The 19,618-nt window shown below is 39.8% G+C and overlaps 1 protein-coding gene across 5 annotated transcripts; it reads right to left on the reverse strand.

The window, feature by feature from the left end:
- Window positions 1-204: 204 nt before the first annotated feature.
- On the reverse strand, window positions 205-18,750 carry ppp2r3b (protein phosphatase 2, regulatory subunit B'', beta). 5 transcript variants are annotated; one of them, XM_006788136.3, is made up of 15 exons: window positions 18,568-18,750; window positions 17,757-18,150; window positions 8,423-8,608; window positions 7,944-8,047; window positions 7,191-7,293; window positions 5,793-5,867; window positions 5,619-5,705; window positions 5,198-5,354; window positions 4,499-4,547; window positions 4,322-4,411; window positions 4,041-4,216; window positions 3,280-3,398; window positions 3,074-3,180; window positions 2,222-2,266; window positions 1,192-1,301 (listed from the first exon to the last, which is right to left on the reverse strand). In XM_006788136.3, exons 2-14 carry the CDS (start codon window positions 18,108-18,110, stop codon window positions 2,251-2,253), a joined length of 1,623 nt encoding a protein of 540 aa, XP_006788199.1. In that variant the 5' UTR covers window positions 18,111-18,150; window positions 18,568-18,750; the 3' UTR covers window positions 1,192-1,301; window positions 2,222-2,250. The 5 variants fall into 5 exon arrangements, with proteins under 5 accessions (XP_006788197.1, XP_006788198.1, XP_006788201.1 ...); XM_006788134.3 differs by lacking the exon at window positions 2,222-2,266 and having other exon boundaries at window positions 205-1,301; XM_006788135.2 differs by lacking the exon at window positions 2,222-2,266 and having other exon boundaries at window positions 205-1,301; window positions 18,676-18,746.
- Window positions 18,751-19,618: the final 868 nt, after the last annotated feature.

A 19,618-nucleotide genomic window follows, 5' to 3' on the forward strand; every position in this document is an offset into this window, starting at 1 on the left:
AGAGGTCAGAAGACCGGTATGCAGAAAAGCATCTGTGAACAGCAGCAGAAGACCACTCCTGTCAGCTAAAACTAGCTATGATTTGCACAACCTCCCCCAAACTGGACAACAGATGACTGGAAAAATGTTTCCTTCATATAAAGTACAACACTGAACGTAACAAAAAGCATTTCTTTACATCACGCACCACATTAAACTGCACACTTTGTTTTCTTTAGTTTTCCATTAACCAAGGCTTTATTATTAATTTAAAGAAACAAAACATTTGAAAATGGTTCCTTTTGTTCTGTCAAAGTAGTCAACTGAAGTACTCTGTGACATAGAAAAAAAAAGGTCTAAAATACTTGCTCAAATCACATTTACAGCACAGCAAGCACAAAATAAATATTTACATTAATTTATAAATTCATCTCTAATAAATTATAACCCCATCTTGCACACACATTAAAGTCATAACGAATATAGGTCTGTACAACAGATGCTGTGTGTGTGTGTGTGCCTGTGTGTGTGTCCAGAAGGCTTAACGGTGGCTTGTTTGGCATTTACAGCAACCTCCAACTCCACTGACGAGTTTACAGCAATATAGAAAACACTTCGTTGTGATCACTGGAATGTAAGACTAGCCAATAAGTTCGATATCTGAATCCAATCAGCATGGTTTTTGTCCAAAATACAAAACAAAATGAAAAAAAAAAACCCAAAACAACCAAAACTCCCAGAGCTCCAGTGTGTGATTTTTATGTGACTGATTTCAAAACATTTATGTTTAGATGAAACTAAACTTGCCCCGAACATTATTGATGACCAACCATTACATGCAGAAAACAACTTGTTAATGTGTGGGGAGGGAGCAAAGGTCTAACGTGTGTCACTCGTGACATCTCGTCTGCCGGGCTGTTTACTGTAAGTGTGAAAATGTAAAACGTCTGGTTCAGTATTGAACTACTGTCTGTACTTTAACGATTTCTTTGTCAAATCTGTGTCAGCATGCACGTTTCTCCCTCTGTTTGCAGAAAAAGAATATGGCACTCTGGCAGTGCTTGACTGCATCTTTCTGGTTTACTTTGGTGATGTTTGTCCACTAACCCTGGTGCATGACTTGTGTTTCTGAGAGTGGAAGGTGCTCAGCAGCTACACTGCAGGATAAAAAACCCCCCAAAAATCATTCGAAGTCATCGTCATACTCATATTCATCCAAGTCCAGGTTGCAGTGCGGGGTGGGGATCTCAAAGAAGTGTCTCTTTGTCAGACCCAGCTCACTGGAGATGTGCTGCCCTAAAGGGCTCAGCGGATTTTCATACCTAAACAAAAATACACACAGACAAAACACTCAGTGTCATCAGGGAAAAGATACTTTAACACATTTTAAACTGTCACGAAACAGAAGTCAGAAGTAGTCAGACCAGTTTTTCTTTGCTGTCAGGCCTCCTGTTCTTTCATATTTAGCAATGTGGGATAAAATTCACAGGCAAAGTTTAGAACAGTGACAGTGAAACTTTGGAAAGAACATCTGATCAAGCCTCATATTTCCATTCTAAAAACGTCAGAATGCATTCTGATATTGAGTGAGGCCAGTCCGTTTTTCCCTCCACCTGTTCCTTCTTCACAGCTTCTATACTGGCCTCGACCCAGAAGTCATTCAAAGTCATTCAAGAATAAAACTGAATTTGACCAACATCTACAGAAACGTTGGAGACATGGTTGGGAAATATATATCTGCCTTCTTTCAGAGAGCTAGATGAGTGAATGTACCAGGATATCAATAAAACAAGCGAGAAATTTGTATTATTTTTCCTTTGATTTAGTTGTAAAGTTGATCAGTTTATTAGCTTTAGGGGTGAGGGTGATTGGATCTTTATTTAGAGAAACAAGTCTTCCCATCTAATTCTTAGCAAGAAAGTATATTCCCCAAAAATGTCAAAGTACTTTTTCAGTAACTTGGGTAACAGGAGCACAAGGCATGAACAGAGGCGGAAAAAGTTCATTCACTTATTTTAAGAGGAGGAAGGATAAAAACAGAAGCTGTCCGGTTCAAAAACAGACTCCCAGGTCCAGGCAGTGGCCATGATCATGACACCTTGCTGGCTGACATTACAATTATCTGCCCTATGCTCAGATCAGTGATGGGACAGGTAGACGCTAGGAGTGGGTTTAGGACTAGACTTTCCCAGAGGAAGAAGAGGAGAACAGCTGAACCCTGGTGGCACCCTCAGTTTCTTACCTGCTCTGGTTAGCAGCCATGCTTTAGAGTTAGTCGGTAGTGTTCCTAAAACCGCCACACAACATAGCTGTCAACAGTCTCATTTATCACAAACTCGCTCTCAGGGCGGCATTGAGCCATGACTCCTGAAAACTTAACAACACAGTGCACTCTCACTCATCTTATGACTTTATCTATGCCATCTGTGAATACTTTACAGCACACTTTCACTTTTCACACACGAAAAATGACTTTACTGATAATGATGAATTTTAGATTTACATAGTCAAGCTTAAGGTTATGTGCCTGCTGCCCAAAACAACTTTAAGTAATCAGATATATGCTTACTAAGAGCCACAGTTCATGTTCCATCTTATGTGAACAGATTACATTAAAGGAATCATCATACAGATGGCATTAATAATACTCAAATAAGGATAAAATAATCAGTAATTGCCTCAAAGGGGAAAAGTTCAAATTAAACTGGAGGCACTACAACTTTCAGCTGTTGTTGTTCAGGCTTGCAAGCAAAATCAATCCCAGTTTTATTCTCATTTTTTTGCACCAATGAGAACAAAAAAAAAACATCCAATTGAAAACAAGGAGGCTAAAGCTACCATATTCCAATTTATCATATTGCATCAGCTATTCATCATCAAACTTCAGAGACCTCTGGTGCCGTCCTAAATGTAAAAGCATTTTGAATTTGTAAGAAGAAAAGAACTTTTTTTTCTAAAGACTATGAGTGGACATGAAAGTGAATCCTTTTTTCTTTTATCTTTGCTTAAGAAAAACTAAATGTTTGAGAAAAACTGAACCTTGGATTGTAACTGCTGCCATTTCTGACCGACCTGTGAGTAACATCACACTTACACATCGTTACACTGGTCATTGGCTGCCTCCTCGGCTACCAGTATGTCGTACTCCTCAGCAGCATATTTCTCCCAGTTTGACAGCTCCTGTCCGTCCGTCTCCACCTCCTTAAAAACACGACAAGTTACATGATCCGCTGGCAGGAAAACGAGACACGATGCTGTGTCAAATGTGGTGGCATCCAGTCAGAATTCAATCTTGCTCACCCTTATGACAGAGAACGGGTCCTTTTGCTCGTGGTCCAGGTACTTCTCGATGTTGAAGAGCGTGTCAAAGAAGATATGAGCCATCTTGCACCTCTTAAGATCCCGCAGAGTGATCTTACCTGGACGACAAAAATCAGCTACTTCAAATGGAACATTTATGGTGTGGATATTAGGTAACTTTTATCTGTCTATATGAGGTTTAGCCTAGGAAGTAGTATTGATAACCCAGCTACAACATCTACTAAGTCATTTTACGGTTTGCCTCATCTTGGGGTGGAGGGAGGGATGGGTGTGGTGTTTTGTCCGCAGATCAAAACAGAGTATGGCTTTGGTGACAATATTTCAAACTCTGGCTACAAATAACGATTTCCCTACCGCTTATTTTGACAATAAATACTTTAAAAGGTAAACTATACTTAATGTTTACTTTCTTGTTTGATTATATTAAATTAAGAAAGAAAAAAAATCTTAAAACAAAACTTTTTTTTAAAAAAAAACAAAAAACAATTCAGCTCATAAACTTAATTTCACCTAAGTAAGCTGTGCTGCTTGGTGACTTAAACACAGTGAAAGTGATGGAGCGAATTTATATCACACTGTGGATAACACCAGCAGCTGTCTCTCATCTATCAGTGTCCCCTCAGCTAATGATCAATGACCTGGCTTCAAAATGTGTGTGCACGCATGCCACTGTGATTGTGGACGAGGTGAAAACTACAATGTGAATGCCTGAGTGTGTATTAATGTAAAACAGGTCTGACCTTCGACCTCAGGCTTGACAAGGTCAAGCATTTGGCAGAGGCAGTCCTCAAAGGGCAGCGGCTCAATAGCCATGGCCTCCAGCTTCTGGCACTGCTCCTCATAGAAGTACTCCAGCTCATACATGCTGAGCACTCCGTCCCCATCCAGGTCCATACAGCGGAACCAGTACTCTATGCTAATCAGACATAGATAACGTGAAAGAGGAGGGGCCGGACATGAGCACAGATGAAACCTCTAAGCAAAAGGATGATGCAATCAGTGTGGCTGAGTGTCAAGGTACCTGGTGTCAGTCTTCTTGTCTTCCTCAGAGATGAGGAACCAGACGAAATCAGCGTAACTCAGCCGCCCCTCCTTATACACTCGTCTGTCCCTGATGGAAAACACACAAAACTAGTATTAAAGCTGGCAGTGGAGACTAGATAAGACTTTCAATCTTTTTAAACTTGATTACATTTACCTTGTTACTGTTCCTGAGAATATTCTCTCAATCATCTTCTGTGAAATGGCTGGAAAACAAATACACAAAGGGGTCACTTCCAATCCACTGTGTTTGGAAGAAATATCTCTTTCCCCTCTTAGGCAACAGCTCCTTCAGTTACTATACAACTTTTTCACAACACATGTAATCCATTCTCACAGTCTGTAAATCCAGACTGGCTAGTGCAGCTCTTTTTTTAACTTGACAATGCTATAAATCCTCTGGTCATCATTTTGACTGTACGGTGTTAGAAATTGTTCCAGACATGGCGTCATTGGAATCGAGTATATATGCTGCTCTCTTATTGATCTCGTGTCTCATTTCCCCTGCTTCACTCACAGACCATCAACCAAGAACATGTGGTGTGGAGTGTGTGGGGAGGAAGTGTCAAAGACAAATCTTTTTTTCCTGGCTGCGTGTTTGTTTTGTGAGGAGTAAGCCCGGACGGACCAATAACATTTACAAATGCCTTTTTTTGTTCTATGTAGTTTCAGCCTACTGACTGTGCTGCCACTGGCAGCAAGACTTAAGCAAAGTTCATTTGGTTCTGATGAGGCAGAGCACTCCTCTTCTATCTTCTGTATGCATTTTTATAAAATACATGTTGATGGGACATAAAGAAAAAAACTATATTGACCAAACTAATGATTTAAAAAAGGCAGGGGTGTGTTTGTGCACCTTGGTCATTGTGTCCTGCTAAGTCCTTCTGGTCTATGTAGAGGTCGTGATCGGTGTCCAGCTCCCAGAACTTGCAGTAAATAACATAGAAATGTTCGTAGGAGAAGAACTCTGTCAGCTGGTTCACATCCTCTTCTTGCTCCAGCAGCGCCACGTTCTGTCCAGCAGGAAGTAGAAAAATCCCTCATTATGATTATAGGCCAGTTACTATTGAAAATGATTCTTTTAACAGTTTATAAAGTCCCATCCCCCCAAAACTGAAGTTAATATGCATTTCCATATTGATGTAATTTCATTATGTTTTTTGAAAAGAGAAAAAAAACATATTAGATGTTTTAGAGTCCAAACACACTGAGAGAAATGGTTATTATACATCTCTGTTTAAATTTTTAAAAAAAATGCAGAGTATGTGAATAAATACCTGGAGAAAGTTACTCTTCCTGAGCTCAGAACATGTTATTTTCCCCGTCCATGACCGGTTCACATTGTAAAATACCCTCTGAATCACCTGAAAAACAATGGACAGTCTTATCTTTGAGATAATGCCATTTCCGTGTTTCACTACAAAGTGCAGTGGTGTATAATTGAGGCATACCGTTGTGATGTATCGCGAGTGAAAGTCTGGTGCCTCTTTTAGAAAGGCCAGGCCCGGGTGTGAGTTCACCACATCCTGGGAACATAAAGAACAAACCAGCTCACTTTGATGTTACTCTGCTTGATTTATAAAGCCAAACAAAAACAAAATAAACAAACAACCAAGCAATAAAGATCACCCTGATGACACGCTATGCCTTCTGCACTAACAAAAAGATACGCTCAGTTAAATTCTGCAGTTATTTCCAGACACCAGCTAAATGACAGACAACATCTGTCTTTCTTTACAGGTATACAAAGCACATGACTTTCAAAGAAGGAATGAAAATGAACAAAACTGATTCACACATCAGAAGCTGCCAGTGTTTATAGTTCATAAACGGTGCTATGTAAAGAAATTCTCCTTTTTAGGAAATCAGAATTTTCTTTGATTTACAATTTTTTTTAAATTCTCGTCCAACTTGTTTCGGGATGAGCTTGAGCCCTTTTTAACTGACAACAAACTGTTAGGAAGGCCAAAAAGAATATGTTTACTGAGTGACCTTCTCTCCTTTCTAACGCCATAAAGCCACAGTGAGGGTGCTGCATTTCAAGTGAACACTGCAGCTATATTCTTGCTGTGAAACTCCCTCATGTCGTTTCTTTGTTCTACTCCCCGTCTTTCTACTGGAGGAAAGAATTGTTGACATAAATGTGAAGGCGGCAATGAAATTAAAAGGCCTTATTTCAGGGCAGCCGTCGTGCCTCTTTGACTCTTACTGTGAGAAATTAAATCATAGAGAAACACATAAATCACAGGGCACAGGAAACAGGCGGGGACAGTCAAATCTACTCCACTGCAATCCGCCTTTCATTCATCAAAACAGTCAAAGGCGATTCGCTGAGTGGAACCATACAAATTAAACGGCGTGAGCCACAAGACATCTCTGGTGGTATGCTAACGGGCGTTCAGCTCAGATCGCCACTTCTGCCAGCATGAAAATGAATCAGGTGTAGGGTGGGGCGTGTGTGGCACACCAACAGCTTGTCAGCTGGGATGCGAATACAAATAGCCGCCACAGCAGGTCCACATGGTAAGAATTTCCAAACAGTCAATTAAACCTCTCTTTTGAGGACACTAAATGAACCATAAGTCCAGGTTTTAGTGACTATTTTAGTACCATAATGCATTTATAACATGAGCCACATTTTTATCTCTATCAGGGGACTCTTCTCTCATAACACTATATTCCTAGCTTACAGTAAGGTGGCCGAATTAGTCCTCCGCAACATGAAAAAGCACAGTCTCAGCAGGGCAGTCTAAAAACATAAGTCCAGTTTGCACCACCCAAGCCAATGCTATTTTGCCATCCCACACTGCCAAATTCAGCCCTCTCCCTGGGTGTGCTACAGCCAGTACCTGCAGGAATGGAATAAAGTCATCTTGTTCCAGGTAATTACAGCCAGGCTTGGCCAAGAGGTGCACAAATTTAGAAGCGTCATCGTGACAGGTCAGCAGAGTTCTGGAGGAGAAAAGAGAGAACAGATGGTTACAAGGTTACTCCCACTTTGGCTGTTAAGTTGCCTCTGTCCGTTTTATCGTTCCTTCAAAAGCATAAGTTTGACAATGTTGTACTAAAAAGTGCTTATGTGAAAGTATAATACATTCTGAAATTAGGATTCTGTATTGCTGCCGGGTGATTATAAGCATAGAGTGTTATGGTAGCAACTCAAAAATAATGGGAGTGTCTGTTGTGGCCTCTTCTAAGAATGGCTCAGTCATGAGCTAAAGTCAAAGGGCAAGTCTGTCCAGTTCTCTGGAGGCTTAAGATATTAATACAAGAGCATGCCTATTGCACACAACCACATTCAGTGCAAATCACCAGTATAAAAGCCCCTTGGTATTCCTTTCAGTTTCATTTAGAAAGACACTGAAAGGATGTTTTCTTTCATACACTGCATATATACAGAGCATCTTTCCCCTTGTGGTGTTTATGAGGGCAAAGATTTTTGTTTAGGAATGAAAAGGAAAATGCAATAACAGCAGAGATAATAGCAGTGTATGTTATTCCCAGCGAGTGGTCATCATTGTTCAAAGGAGATTGTTTAAGCCATTTGGCTGTGAGTGAATGCACCAGTGGTCTAGTGACAATAAGAGAAGCTATTGTCTTACTTTCTCCACATAGCCACAAACTTGTGAACGGACACGAAGCCCGTCCTGTCGCCTCCAGCTGAGCAGAACAATGGCACTTTCCAGTAGAGGGGACACTCACAGGCCTATGGAGACAAGGTGGCAGAAGAAACGGGATAGTGTGTGATCAGGATTTAGAGAAGATAGAGGGGAAAGATTAAATAGAAATGCAAACTCCACAAAACACACGTGACCATTAATGCAGAAATGAATAGTGAAAAGACATCAGAATCAAAATGAGTGTTTCACGGTTTAAAGACTTCCCAGAGGAAACCTAGCTGTCATTGCTCTCTTTACTCAGGTTCCCCTCTGACCATCACCAACCTTCTTCAAGGTCACGGAAATAATATTTTTCCAGGAGGTTTTAAACATCAGCAAACATTCGTACAGTCAGGAGCTAAATGGCACTAATGAAAATAATTTGCTGTGTGGCAGCTCCATGCTACAAATTATGTACTCACCTTGGCAACCTGCCCCATATCCTCAATGGTGGCTCTTTCATTTGGGAATTGGGAAAATATTTTCTCAATTTTGGAAATGAGGCTGTCAATGTTAAGGTTGGCTTGGGGGCGGCCCTGTGGGAAGTAAAACTTGGGAATGCTTTCACTCAGTGCTGTGGTGACTGGCTCCTCCGTCCTCACCTGAGCCTGGGATAAACACAGAGAAACAAGCAGTTAGCGGCTGATGCTAGCAAAGGCTAAGACCACTCAGCTCAAGTATTCCAGCATGAGCTCGAGGCTCGCCTGAACACAAACTCTACACATTGCTGGCATTCATGTAACTATACCTCTCAGCAGCCCAAAGGCCATCAGGGAAGAGTTGTGACTACTCAGCAATCACAATTATTCATGTGACTGACATTTCGCTCCAATACAAATTCACTAAAAGATTTGAAATAATATCTACCAGTGTTTGTAACTTATAATCATTTATTTATGAAACAGTGTCAAAAGGATTTAAGAATGTAGGGCTTTAGACTGGATATAGCAATCTGCAGATAGTAGAAGTCTATAGTCATGATGTGGACAACTGCTACATTAGTCAAATGATTGGTCTAAAGGGTGTTTTGTTTGAAATCTTGATGGAGAATGAGCAGTTTGTACTGAATAATGATTACAGGCTACCTGTGGCCAACTACAATAGGGTATTATTCTTGCAATCTTTGTGCACTGTGATTCAGATGTAAACATGGTGACTTAAAACAACAAGTGTGTTTTAATAAGTCATTTTAAAACCGCTCTACTTTTGTTTCCACTTAAGGAAAACACAGAATTTCAAGACTTTATCTTAAATGTTAGGATCCATGTAAAGAGAAGTGAAAAAAATAATTGGAAGATTTTAAGACAAGCTTCCTAATAAATACATGTAAATGGAGAGGCACACTATCAAACATGGTTCATGGCAGATGTTATGGATGGCTCTCTCAAGTACCCAAGTAAATCACGAGTGACAGTGTTATCACTTAAACGAGAGCTGTTCGTTTACGGCCACTATGGTTGTCTTTAGTGGAGGGAAACACAGCTGAGGAACTAAATGAGTTACGGACTGCAATGTTATGAATGTGTGCCTCAAAAGGAGAGCAACAGCTTTTTAAAAACAGAAAAATGAAAGCCTGCCTTTTTTATTTGTTTTTGTTTTAGCTGTGGGTATCTTTCTTCTTTATTATTGACTGTGATCTATTTTATTCTGTTCTATGAAGCACTTTAGAGTTATGTCTTGAAAAAAATGTTATACAATACAATAAAGTTTATTTGTTTTATTGGCAGGATATTATAGGCAAGAAACAAAACTGAAACAGGATTAAGTCAGGGATATACTCTGTACACAGCAGAGGCTAGTGGCTTGAAATGAATGTATTCACCTTCTAAGCTTGTGTTTGTGCAGTTTCCTAAGTGATATAAAAACCTGCCTTTATGTTGGAGCTTGCATACGTCTGTGTCTGTTATTATTACTATGATCCCAGGCAGAAAACATCATTTTTTATTGTCAGAGCTTGGTTGCTTGTGCTGTATAATTATTATTTTGTTCATTTATGCTTTGTTTAACCATGAAAACATGTGTTTCCTGACAATGGAAAATAACATATTCTCTATTCTAACAATGGCGACATAATATTATGTCCAAGAATGTCACAGTGAATCCAACTGGCCACACCAACAGAGCATAGCTGACATATTAGGAAGATATCAAACTCACTGATAAAAATGACCACAGTGTCACTCACACGGTGCTATGAGCCTTACACATAAAAAGACACAACACGCTCAGTGCCAAATGTGTTGTTATGCTGCAGACTTTAAAAGACATACAAATTACCTTGTAAAATCATCACTAGGAACTTGAATGACTGTGTAAACATTAGACTACTTTTTATTGTTGCTATTTTATTGCCATTTTATTATTGTTGTAATTTTAATGTTTGTTTGAAACAGGTTTCTCTTGTAAATGAGACAGTGAGTCTCAATGGGACTACCTGTATAAATAAAGGTTACATTAAAAAAACAAAACACCCAGTTAGTAAATACAGCCTGAGCAGACTATACTTTGCTCTCAATCGTCATTCTCAAAGACTATTCAAATGAGTCAACAATGCTCTAACTGAATCATTTTGTGAGGCCTCTAATAACTACATAAACACACCCATGCTTTGCTCAGTTAAGACACCAGAAATAACATCTTGCTGTTTCTTTTGGTCAAACATGTATTCTACCATAAGTTTATTAGACTAAGTCTCCGTGTAACATCATGACTGTAACAATAAAACATTCAACAATAGCTTAGAAAGGCCTTAAATTACAGATCTAAACATAACAGGATGGTAAATCTTTCCTTGCCAGCTTCTACTTGTATGACTGTTAGTACTATCTGAAAATGTTTTGTTGTACTCTAATAAATGATGAATGCTGCTGATCCTCCGCTCTTGTCCTCTGCGTTGGTGTGAGCCATGGCTATAAAAGGACATAAACATCTCCCGTTGCCCTGCCCCGCACTGTCCCCTCTTTCTCTCACTTCATGCTAACCGCTAGCAAAGCTCTTGAGCACAACTGCTAAGCCACATGACATTTTACATATTCCCCATGATGTGGTCTGAAAGAGGACAGAGAGGCAGCTGTGCATAACATACCACAAAAGATGAAACACCATCCAGTACGCTCAAATTTCCTACATCTCCATACAAATGAAGAATACCTTCATTAACTCCAAACTCATAAACAAAAAGAAGAACTGATTGCACAACGACATTTCACATGACACAGCTGTGGGTGAAAGCAAACTTTACAATATGCCCAGAAAAAGACTTAACTACTATGTTGCCTTTATTTGCCTAATCCGTTATTGTACTTTAATTAGTAATTGTGCTACAGTGACTTCTGAATACCAAGAAAGTAAGCCCATAAATACCAGTCAACATTAATAGACCTGTCCCCTCACTGACAGGCCAGCAAAGCCTGTTTGACACAGCGTACACTCACACAAACACCTGCCTGTCCTTGCTGGAAGGCTCTCAGCCTCTTCTTAAACCGAGAGGGCAGAACAAAGTCACATCCACGTGCCAGCAGAGCCAGCTCCTTCCTCAGGTCAGGGTCCTGACGCAGGGATAGCTCCTTCATCCTCATCCTCGCTCCACACAGAACGAGGAACACATAAACATAAACAACACTCAATCCAGCGTTATCCCCTTGACCATGCAGTCACCACTGTAAGTTAAAAGGCAGTGGAAGCAGTGAAGCTTCTCTGTGCGTATGTCCCTGCGGTTGTCCTCCGTTTGAGTGAGAGCCACTTAATGCATGAGAGCAGCTGCTACTGTGACTCTCTCTCCCATTCCAGATCTGGTCTCACAATTTCAGCTCAGCCTGCTGCTCTGTCCCAGCCTCTACCCAACATGCACACGCACACACACAGACGCAGCAGTGTCAGGGAGCCCTTGCCTCAAAGCTGCTGGGGAGATAAGGAAGAACTGGGTGCATGTGTGTGGGAGTCACCTAGTGTATGTGTGGGATGGGAGGGGGTTCAATGGATCTGCCCTTTCCAGTTTGCATTCCTGAGTCCTCATTGAAGGTTATGTAAAGAGACAGACCTGTTGTTGCAGCTAGCAGTCGCCAGAGTTCAACTGCAGGATGGATCTACATATGACAATGTCACACTGTTCAAGCTAACTGGTTTTCCTTCTGAAGGCTTCCACAAAACAAAAAACTTGGGAAACTGACCCCCTTATTCTTTAAAAGGCATCAGGGTGCTAATGAGAAAATTCAGAATAAATTCCTGAAGTGATGGAATATAATGAAAGCTGCATATTACTTCTACTGTCACTAAATCTGCCTCCAAGCATAGTTCACAAAAAGAGATTGAGCCAGAACAAGCTACTGATGCATGGGTATGTAAAGTAAATAAGAAGGGTATTTATTTAATACTATTTAATGACAGAAAACAAGGGTCCACTCATCAGATCATATCTAGACAGCCATACATTTTCCCATACGTTCTGCATGCTGTCTTCTGGTAGTTTTTGTTTTGCCTTCCCTTTGCAAGCTTAGGCTGCCAGCCATTCCACATCTTATTATAGTTGATGGGCAACAGAGCGAGGCAACGGGACATGCCAAATTCAAAGACTGATGACCGAACCAGTCTGGGCCTATTAAAAGCACCACCAAGCACTGTTTGGGCAATCCAAGAAACTAGATCTGGAAAAACATGAGTGTATCTTTAGTCCTCAAACAAACATCTACTTCCGATTGCTGTTATCCTGAAATGACGGCAATTATGTCAATTCTTCATAAACGCACTGATCTAACAGCTGTAGAGTTGTGTTGACTGCAGAGATTGTAGACAGGACAAAGCCCAACGCCTAAACACCTTCTCATGCAAGTAGCTAATCAAACAGAAATGTCATAGAAATGTCCGCATCAGAAGACTATGTAAATAAACCTGTATCTGTTAATGTCATTGTCCATAGAAACTAAAAGCACACCCACTGTATTTTTAGATGACAGGACTCCACAGTTTTTCACTGGTTTCTGCTCAGTCCCAGTCCCTGGTGTCTTCCCTACAGGATGCTGCTGCTGCTTGATAAGCTGTTTGTATACATTCATTTCACATCAGCTGCCTTTTGCTGATGCTCATCAATACAAATGAAACGTAGAAAGGAAAGCACAACCAAAAGAAACAAAACAAAAACAAACCCTTGACCAGATTCAAGCTTGAACTCTCATCTACTGTTCAGTCTATTTTTGCATAAGCAAACAAAATGTGAAGTCTGTTCCATAAACAGAGCCATCACGACACAGCAGGGATAACAATGTGTTGTTTTACACATGTAAAAATAACCCAATGGGTGTGAGAAGTGATGGTGCACAGGTTCTGTATAAAGTTTTTGCTTTTTAATTAACTAGATAAGACAAGCTCCAGCAGGCGCTATAACAAACTAAATCATCTTAGGGCCACTCCAGGAAAGTTGTCTGAACAGCACCTTGAGAGGCAACTATCTTACAGACAAGCTGCTAAACATCCCCAGGCTGATGGGTCACTTAGTAAACAGAAAAGCAGGGAAACTCAAGCTGACCCCATAATGTGTCCAATCTCTAAACTGTGAAATCTGATTTGTACACAATAATATGTTAAGTCATGTTGACTTAACTGAATTACAGATGAGATTATGAAACACGCTGTTCACTGTTAGAGACCTCTGGCAGATCTACGCGTTAGCATTTCAAGCACTCAGATGGCAAGATGAAGCTGGATTTTAGATGGGCTTCAGCAGACTCATACTCTACAACTTTGATATTCAAGAGACCAAACCCACCAATCCTATCTGACAGTGACATGATTTCTACATCCAATCAGTGGCGACTTAAACCATCACAACCCTTTGGTAGAGCCACAGCTTGTTCACAGAATGAGAACAAAGCCAGTGCTGCAGTGAAATCCAGAAAGCTCTAACTCAAATCCCCACAACTGGGATTTGAGTTTGATGGGGGTTTGGGATACATGTGAATATTTGTCAGACATTCAACTGAGTAACTGATAACACAGTGGTCACAGACAGAACATGATGTGAGTAACAAATGTCATAGCAGTCTAACCTAGATATTTGAATGAAAATCAATGTAACCAATATGAACAAGAAGTAGAGCAAAGGGTTTGTAACAGCAAAGGAAGAAGCTGTAGCTAAGACACAGGCACACCGGTACTTGTATAACAGCACTGCAGTCTGTTTGTTTAAAGATTAGACTGTAAAGGAAGTTTGTAAAGGAGTTTTTTCTTCTATTGGCACCATAAGATATTTAAGCAGGATGACAAAAATTTTGATGTACCGTACTTTTTTGACATTAATGGCATAACTAGGTAATAGGAATTAATATGTCAAACAATTACACTTTTTATCAAGATATTCAAATCTCATGAAAGTAGGAGATGCCACCACTGAAGAAATATGCTTTCAATGCATCCTGTAGTTTTACAGAAAGCTCACAGTACTAGTTAAAAACAACATTTGCTATTGTACAACGTTGACGCACAAATAACTGAGACTCCAAAATAATAGCACTTGTGGGAAACACTTTAACACCTGGTGCTCTCTGACAGGTCAGACAACTGATAACGTGACCCCAGACCCCCTGCTTCAAATAGCTTGTATGTTGCTGAGTGCAACCAAGCATGTTATAAAAAGATGTCTTAAGAAATGCACAATATACCAAATGCAGATGTGGAGAACAGGAAAAAAAAAGTGAAACCCTCAAATGCAATGTGCTCTCACTGCCCTATATTTCAATAACTCACTGTTTGACCAATTGGACTCCTAACACTGAAGTGATTTTACGTGTTGAACTACACAGCAGTTCTGAAAGCCAAGCATTCATGGGAGAGCTGATATTTACTGTACATAGTGTAAATAAAAGACCTGCGACTACATATCCTGACAATGAGCAGCATCTAATGGAAGCAGTTTCAAAGGAAATTACGCAGAAGATGAATGTGCTGCCACACCTCATCTCACTGGCAGAGTTCTGGGTATCCAATGCCAGCACAAGGGAACCAAGGCTATCTATATCAGTGTCTGATGTCAAAGTCAGACCAGCTGTTCCAGGCTGCATCAGTGTGACATAAATCGAATTTTTTAGTAATCCTTTGAAGAATGCATCTGTATGCAGGAATTCATTTTGTTGTCTTAAAATAGAAGTATTGCATTTATTCACCCTCACAATCCCTCTAATATTGAGTGACACAATGTGGCCACATGCCATGACACATCACAGCAGAATATACAAACTGCCCAGCAGTTGCCTTATAACTGATTGATCAGCAGAGAGAGGGCATTAGCGGGCAAATTTCACAGTGGTGTGTGAGAGAGTGTGTGTGTGTGTGTGTGTGTATGCATGTATGCAAATATCCAAAAGTTTAGATTCAACCCTCCAACTGTTCAAATGATTAAGGCTCAAGATAAAGAACAGAAACAAAGAAAGCCCCTGATAGACAGTTAAAGATAATCGATTACTCTAGTTTCAAAGAGTGACTCTACAATCCACACTTCCTCTTGTGGTCGGGCTATTAAATAATCAACTATAGCTATTAAGAATGAGTTTTTACCTCAACCCCAAAATTTATAATAGATAAAACTGATGGATGTTTAATTAGTTAATTTCATTTTATTGTCCTCTATTGAAATATGCTGTTTATCTGTGCCTATAAGGCTGTGTAGTAAGTTGTAAGACCATAGTTAAGCACAGTTATTTATTTTATAACATACTACCACTAGTGCTACAACTGGTACTGCTAGTTATGTTTCTAATATATAAACATGTAAGTTGAAACAAACATTAGATCTCATTCTCCTGCTCTGTTATTTCACATGTCTACTTGAAGATCTCTTCATGCACCTCTTTAGCATGTCACTAACATGTAGGAGGTGGGGTCCTGAGGAGCGTATGCCTCCAGCTGTCTCAGGCTGTCTCACTGTCATCACATGCACTAATGTCCACAATCTATCACTACTCTAGGCTTTCACGTTGCACTTCTCATCCTAACAGATTATGAGTCCTTGAGCAGATATACGGGCAGCTAAATATTTTGTGTAGATTTTTTTAGGCCATAATCTAAACAATCCAAAGTAAAACACCTTGGACCCAGCAGGGTAAGAAGTACAGCAAACAGACTGAAAGAAGTAACCAGAGCGCCAGGGACAGGCTAGTTTCAGACACTCCCACTTCTCATACCACACTAATTCGTGGGTGAGGCCTGAACATTTGGAAAGTATTTGACTAATAATCACTACATATGCCTACAGACAAGAAGGCTCCACTGTGACTGGTTAGAGTGGACAGCCTCTAAATGTCTTTGATGCTGTAGGTCACTCAGCATCCTCTTGTGGCCAGTGAGAGCAAACAGATCCCAGAACATACAAGTAAGGGAAACTTGACAATTAAATCAGTTTAATACAGAATTTAAAAAAGAATTACAAAAAAACATTGCAAAGACAGATGTTAAGCAAATATAAGTGAAATCTACACTATGTCCATTTAGATGTACCATTAAACTGGACATGTATGCTTTGTATGACAAAGCTCAACTTATGACTAAAACAGAATTGTTTTTAGATTGCAAAAAAGTAACTAGGAGGAGGATAACATTAATGTTTACGAATTTTCACGTGAGATATTTTGATGCTAAAGTAAACTATCAGTGGCAGAAGCCAATGTTTATCTAGTGTGTTGCATTAGTGTTGCACTGGTTAAAAGTTGTTTTAGATCTTGTTTAATAAAGTGTGATGAAGAGGGAAGTTTCTTTTTTCTCCCTTGTTTCCATGTGGCAAAAAGGAAAACTAAACAATAACAACAACAAAAAAGGCCCCCAAAACTCTACCACTTTTGGCTAAATTGGCATTTTTAACACTGACACGGAATTTCAAGCTCAGACATGTCCTTTTTGCAAGTACATTAAATTTGTACGTCATTCATTTAACTCACACTAGCATAGCAGTTGTTATGGCCATTACTGACTGGAAAATCACCAGTTTATGATTTCAGCTAGTTTAATTAATTAGAGTTTAATGAGCCGGATAAACATTATTTGATCCTAAAATGGTCAGAAATAACAAGAAAACCCATAGTTTTCTATCAAATAAGGTGACACATAGTGACTGCATTTTCTGTTCCACATCATACTCGTTTTGCTGCTGCCCCACCAAAAGGCCCATTCTGTGCCAGGAAAACCCTGGTTTAAATGTGCAAATATGGATTTAATTTCAGGTTACTGTATGGATTGCACAATACTAAAACGATATGCAGATAAACTGCCAATTAAACATACAAATAAGTGCATTACAACTATAAAGATAAACTTACCAGACTGATAAGCTGTTGTGTAAAAAAATGCCAAGCCAGGATTGCTTTATAGTTGGCTTACCAGAATGCAAAGAGAGGTTCCCCTTTCGACTTTTAAGTACATGTTTACTATCAGTATGCAAAGAGTTTAAAATATTCAAATCATTGTGCAACACACCCTCAAGTACCTCAAGGTGGTTTCAGGAAGAAAAAGAACAGGGTGGCACAACTTGTTTTTCATACTAGTAAATCAAAAACTCTCTGCAGTGTAATGCCTTTAGGATAAAAAAACAAAACAAAAAGGGGCTAACAGCTGGCACAATGTAGAACTCCTTGTTTAGTGGATCTTAGTATGTTTGTGGATTTTTTCCTGTGGCACCTTAAGACCTTTTGGCTAAATTTTTAAACAATTAGTTAAATGCTTACTAAAAAACATGGAAAATATTTTTTGGAGTTATTGTTCGAATACACAGCTTACCTTCTTTGTGCTGAGAGATCTCCGTAGTACTCTTCCACTTGGTCCAGTCATTCTGGTGTTACTGCTACTTCGGGAAGGCAGGGTACTGGTAGATGGGGTGCTGAAAGGTGTACTTAAGGGAGCAGGCTTCTTCTCTGCCAGGTTCTTCTGTGATGCCACATTGTTGTTTTCATTGAAGCTTAACGACCTTTTATCTTGAGCGTCCCCAACACTTAATTCAATAGGCTGTCCACTTTTGATTAGATCAAGATAATCTTTGAGTATTGACTGAGTTGTAGGATCACTCAACCAGTTGAGAAATAGCTCGTCTACTTTCATTTTAAGAACCGGCTGGAGAACTTGTGGTGACGGCATTTTGGGCAATGTCGTCTAAAGCTTCCTCTGATGACCGTACCTGCGAAGAAATAAAAGCATCTTTAAACTCACACCACCAATATCTGCCTCCCACACAACGTCCATAGATGACACGAAACTGTCAGAGCAGAGGCGCTGAGTAGGTCACTGAGCAAAAAAAACATGACACGAGCAGTAGCCCTTGCTTTGAGTACAAACCAACACTCACTCATGTTATTGAATTTTAGCGCGAAGCGTCAATGCTTTAGCCCATAGGCGAAAGTGGGAAACCCATATTACTTCAATAATGTTTCGAGCCAATTTTAATCCACCACACGTCAAAAACGGCTGCATAAAATAAACATTTCAAAAGCTTCCATCAATTAAACCTATCCTACTATGGAAGAACGGGGACTACAACAGGTTTAGCTACTATAGCTTTAGCAGCTAGCGCCAACTAGCCAATAAATGCACCCACCTTGCCGTGAATGGACAGCAAAGCAAAACACGTTAATATGACTCTACATTTCCTTCATAAGCGATGATACTCAGCGTACGTTCGGCTAACAGTCAAAAATAAAAGCACAATGGTAAATCCGGTGACATTCATTTCTCTGGGAGAAAACACAACAGACAGGAACAACTTTTCAGGCTCTCGTTCCCCTGGTAACCACACAGCGTTATCGCGAGATCGTCCACTCTGTGGCAGCGGTTTCTCCCGCGGAATCAGTAAGCACTTGAGCTGACGCACACCTGTTAAAATTTGAAAGTGTGGACGTATTTCTCATATAATGGTTCTATTTCCCCCGCTACATAAGCCTATTCTAACACTGTAGTATTCTCAGTTATAAGTAACAACAAAAGTCTTACTGCCAAGTCTGTCTCAGTAAGTATTAGAAGTGTTTTCAAAGAAACGACTTGGACTTAATAACGTCCAATGATTTCATCTCCTAAGCTTAATAAGTTCATTTTTATGACTGTTAAGTATTATAATGGTAAAAAATATATAAGCATGTTATATAATACATAGTAAGTTTACAATATATTGTGGATTAGTATAAATTGTATGAGGTTGCTATTATTGCCTTGTGCATCTTAAGACACTAATTTAATACAGGCGTTCATTCAGTCTTTTTCTCATTTAACCTGTACATCTACATTCCCTTTGATAATGTATGGTCGGTTTGCATGATGTCCGGCGAGAGCTGTTCATCAGTGCACTACTCATTTCCATGAAACTAGTCCTGTGTGTCCAGTTTAGCATCGTACAAACCTGATAATGACTCTGTGCATGAATAACAATGATGCATGTGTGTCCAATTTGACTCTGTCTTCTCAAAGCAGCTGGACTGAGCACCTGCTGTATATGGAGCTGGACATACTTATTGATTACTGTGCGGAGGAGTGGCCCCAGACATCGTGGCTCCCTCATTGCATCCCCCAGCACAGAAAACAAGCAACACAGGAAAAGGTCAGTTTAGATTATTGATACCATATATGACACCTGCAATAAAAGAAAACACAGTGGA

The sequence above is a fragment of the Neolamprologus brichardi genome, chromosome 16 (genome assembly GCF_056152115.1).
Source record: "Neolamprologus brichardi isolate AB-2024 chromosome 16, ASM5615211v1, whole genome shotgun sequence".
NCBI lineage: Eukaryota > Metazoa > Chordata > Actinopteri > Cichliformes > Cichlidae > Neolamprologus > Neolamprologus brichardi.

What these genes read in the sequence shown, in the direction of transcription:
- ppp2r3b (XM_006788134.3), bottom strand. Translation starts at nt 18,110, where the DNA reads ATGCCGTCACCACAAGTTCTCCAGCCGGTTCTTAAAATGAAAGTAGAC. An exon ending in ACTTTATTCCATTCCTGCAG is followed by an intron (nt 5,868 to 7,190) that starts GTACTGGCTGTA and finishes TTATGTTCCCAG; the next exon opens with GATGTGGTGAACTCACACCC. An exon ending in ACCCGTTCTCTGTCATAAGG is followed by an intron (nt 3,181 to 3,279) that starts GTGAGCAAGATT and finishes CGTGTTTTTAAG; the next exon opens with GAGGTGGAGACGGACGGACA.